Source organism: Octopus bimaculoides, chromosome 16, assembly GCF_001194135.2.
Source record: "Octopus bimaculoides isolate UCB-OBI-ISO-001 chromosome 16, ASM119413v2, whole genome shotgun sequence".
In the NCBI taxonomy this organism is placed as follows: Eukaryota; Metazoa; Mollusca; class Cephalopoda; order Octopoda; family Octopodidae; genus Octopus; species Octopus bimaculoides.
Window position 1 is genome coordinate 7970111 of NC_068996.1, and position 4406 is coordinate 7974516.

Consider the following 4406-nt stretch of genomic DNA (forward strand, 5'->3'; position numbering starts at 1 on the left):
TATTATATATAATGTATAATGGTGTGGTTGGGAGGAGGTACAAGAGCAAAGTGTGGAAGACATAAATACTGAATGATCGATCATTCAATAACAAGTTTGTTTTGCAATCATGTGGTTCTGAGTTTGATTCCACAGCACAAAACTTAGGTCAAGTATCTTTTACCAAAGCCTTGTGTATAATATTGGGTAGATAGAACCTGCAACAAGCCTGTTGTATGGATTGCATCCATGTTCAGGTGGTAGATTTATGCCATTGCTCTGCTTTATACCTCCTTATGGATCTTGGATACCACTAACATATTCTGAGTTGCAAGCATTCAGGCCAGGTCTATAGTCCAGTGATAATTCATGAGTCATGGTTTCTTCCCCACCACCCTACCATGAATCTTAGGGACAAAGGCCAAAGATGAATGGCACTGCTATTCATCTTCGGCTTTTTAAAAAAAAAAATTAGGAGTGGCTGTGTGGTAAGTAGCTTGCTTACCAACGACATGGTCCTGGGTTCATTCCCACTGCGTGGTACCTTGGGCAAGTGTCTTCTACTATAGCCTCGGGCCAACCAAAGCCTTGTGAGTGGATTTGGAAGACGGAAACTGAAAGAAGACCGTCGTATATATGTATATGTATATATGTATGTATGTTTGTGTATCTGTGTTTGTCCCCCTAGCATTGCTTGATAACCGATGCTGGTGTGTTTACATCCCTGTAACTTAGCAGTTTGGCAAAAGAGACAGATAGAATAAGTACTAGGCTTACAAAGAATAAATCCTAGGGTCGATTTGCTCGACTAAAGGCAGTGCTCCAGCATGGCCGCAGACAAATGACTGAAACAGGTAAAAGAGTAAAAGAGTATACCTTAGTCAAAGTAATGCCAACTCTGCATAGTTGATGAAATATATCATAATATCAGATTTTTGGATAAAAGGGTTGAAAAAATACGTCAATATGTTGCCACAAGAACAAATCATACTTGATGACTTATAGTAGCGAAATAAATTTTTATTGATTTACAGGAAGTATGCAACAACTCATATAACATACATAAGTGTACATATGATATCATAATGCTATATGTCATACTAAGAATTCAACCAGGTCCCATCACACTTTCAACACACAAACTGATTATTGTTGAAAAAGTATCATTCACTTTTTTCAGTGGGAGTGTGAAATTCAGAAAAGAATGTTTACGTAGTTAGCTTAAAATTTAAGTCTGTGCCTGAGTCAATATCAAATTTTAATCACCAAAGATATGTGAGTGTGTGTATGTATACTCATAAACATGCACTTGATATATATATATATATATATATATATATATATATATATATATATCTTTTATTGTTTCCTTATTTCACTTATTGGACTGTGGCCATGCTGGGGCACAGCCTTAAGTATGTGTGTGTGTATAAACAGAATGCATTCTAAATTATCCAGATGGCAAAAACTGGCCAAAATCTATCAAAGTTATACAATATATACATATGATATCTCTCTATGTAAGTTTGTGTGTGTGCATGTGTGTGTATATATATATATATACACACACACATACATATATATATGAAAGATATTTTATCCATCAAACTTTGCAATGATCTAGCAGAGAAAAAAATACAAACAAAAATTATAATTTACTATGATTGAGGTGAGGTTGTTGAATTATCAAATTAAATTATCAAAAAATAAATAAAATAAAATAGAATAAAATACAAGAGTCCATATGTTGGAGTTAACATGGAGATGAAATCCACATCAGCTAGATTTGAATTTATCAGATTAATTTTAGAATACAACAATGAATCCTGATAAAACTTTTAAAGCAAGTTAAGCATCATTTTCAAGAGTAGAGTGGCAAATGTGAATTGTCCAGCAGTGTTTACAATAGAAAGGATGGTTGAAGATAGAATAGAAGGGGAGGTTAAGAGGCTAGATATCATGAAGATATGACTTTACAAAGATCAGATAAAAAGATGATGAAGCTAACAGCTGTCTAAAGAAATGGTATTGTTGGTTCAATCTAGTGGGAAGGGGAAAAGCAGTAGTTCCCAGATGAAGCAGTTAATTGCAGAGGCAATAGACAGAGAGACAGGAAAAATCAAGCTCTTTGGTAAGGACTTGGAAGTAGTAGTAGAAGAAATTACAGTGAGTAAAAGAGAATTTTAGCTACTAAGATGATAGGAAATTATCATTTAACATGATGAGCAAAGGACCTATAAGATTTGTCTGCAAGCAAAGATTATATAAGAGAATCAGTTATGTAAACAGGTCTCATTTTGGTGTAATATAGTAATTCCTGACAACATAGTTTACAAATGTGATGATTTGCATTATAGGGGGTTTCACCACAGATTATAGCCAGGATACAGTATAAGGTGTATATTGGGTCGAGGCAGTGTATATAGGTGGCTAAGGAAGTAAATTGTTTAGAAGCCCTATTTGAGAAGGAGCCTAGGTGAGTATGGTAGTATTGTATGAAGTCAACTGTACTCCCAATGTAGAGCCTAGCCTGGTGGGGATGTGGAATTGTAACCATACATTTATATACAACATTATAGCATAAGCAATTCCCCTTTAAAGGACAGAGTTGGGAAACTTGGACATTACAGGTTTTCTTACTGCTAATAAGAAAACCTGTATCCTATCATGGCCAATATTATTATTTATCCTACAGGTAGAAACAGGGGAATTAGTGTCACTACCATTAAGGTGGAAAGGGTATTTACGATCAGGGAGAGGTAAGATGAGTTCATAATAGTTGTTAGTAGGTGGGTCTAATCCATAAAAGTTGTGGATGGTTTTATTTCAGAGCTGAGGCTATGCATACAAGGAAAAATCTATACTTTGAAAGTCAGTAGAGGAATCTATCATATTAGAAGTATTGCTAGATAATGTAGTTGTGGTAGGGTGTGTTGACATCGAGCATGGGTTTAAATTGTCTCCAGGAATATAAGAGACAAGGGCATGGTGTTTCGTATTTGCCTCACTGTAGTTATTGGTGTTAATGCTGTTAAGCCTGTTAATTACAAGTTCGGGGTTGTGGAGGACAAAACTTTAATTAAAAATGGAGTAGTATTTATACTGGGGTAGGAAACTGGAGTTGAGGATTTTGCAGAAGAGCTTTGGTATAGATTTGAAAGGAAAACAAGGGTGCAAACTATAAGATCTCCCATTTTCTACCTCTGGAGGCATGAGGACTATGCATGGGATTGCGCTAGCTAGCTAGTGGTGGACAAAAGTTTTTCCACCCCAAGGTTAACTGGGTTACTGGTCTAGCATATAAAGTGTCAGTAGTGTGTGGGGGGGGGGGCTTACTGGTGGGAGCTAGCAAGTTGAGGGGTAAGGGTAGGTTTTGGGGGTAGGCTTACAATTGCTACAAGGATTTAGAGGTTTTGGGGATATAGGATATCCTCTCAGGGAAGCCGATATTGCAGGGGCCTGGTTATAGTACAGGGCATGATTATCCATGATATCTTGATTGGCAGATATGTTACAATTCTTAGTAGAAATTCCATAGCAATGCTATTTAAAACGGATTTAAGATGATTAGATTGGACTTTGAATGAAAGGATTCATTGGGTTTAAGGTAAGGGTAGTAAAGGCAAGAGTCTAAGTCAAGGATAATGTCCAAGAAGTTAGCTAATTTAGTGCAAAAGAGATGGAGAGGTCATAGTTTTTAAAGAACTTGTAGATGGCTTTCTAGATATGCTCAATGGATAGCCTTGGCATCTGCATGACTGCAAGAAGAGCATCATCACTGTATTGACACCTCAAAGAGGCCAGTAATTTGGGTAGAGTCTGAGGAGCTCATGGTGATATCAAAGTAATTGATGGTGGAATTTTAATAGCAGAATTTGTTGCTAACAGCGAGGAATGTTTCTCTAGCCATTAAGATGATGTTGCTGGCCATCCAAGAAAGGGATGAAAATTTTCAAGTGAGTAAATATTCGATTTGTTAAGGAGATGATGTTGTCAGTACTATTCAAAGCGAGAGTCTAATGATTTGTTTTTTTTTTGTTTTTTACTATAAAGATAATCCAGTATATTATGCATTTACTAATGCAACTCAGATTAGATTTAGTAGGACAAATAAGCCTTAAAAAAGGTTTAATAGAGAAACCTGGCTTATGGTCTTTCAGAGTGAAGCATGTGTGTGTGTGTGTGGGTAGGGGGAGGTGAGTCAAGAGGTGTAGGGTTCAGATTGATCATATAATCCATGGTCTCCAATCAACTCTAGTGTTGGTCATTGATATTTTTCAGAACATTCTGATTAGCATGTTAATAATTCCTACTTAATTCCTTAGAAAAGAAGTTGGTGAACATATTGATCAGGAAAGTATACAAGTTCCTGATTATGTCAGATAAAAAACAATTTAAAAAAACAAACATACCTATGCAGGGATTTT

General features: G+C 36.1%; 1 protein-coding gene across 1 annotated transcript in view; it reads right to left on the reverse strand.

The window, feature by feature from the left end:
* Positions 1-1575: 1575 nt before the first annotated feature.
* Positions 1576-4406, reverse strand: part of LOC106869999 (steroid receptor RNA activator 1) — a 54237-nt gene continuing 51406 nt past the window's right edge. Inside the window, exon 7 of the mRNA XM_014915957.2 lies at positions 1576-1599. Within this exon, the coding sequence (XP_014771443.1) occupies positions 1576-1599 (24 nt within the window). The remainder of the gene's footprint in view (positions 1600-4406) is intronic.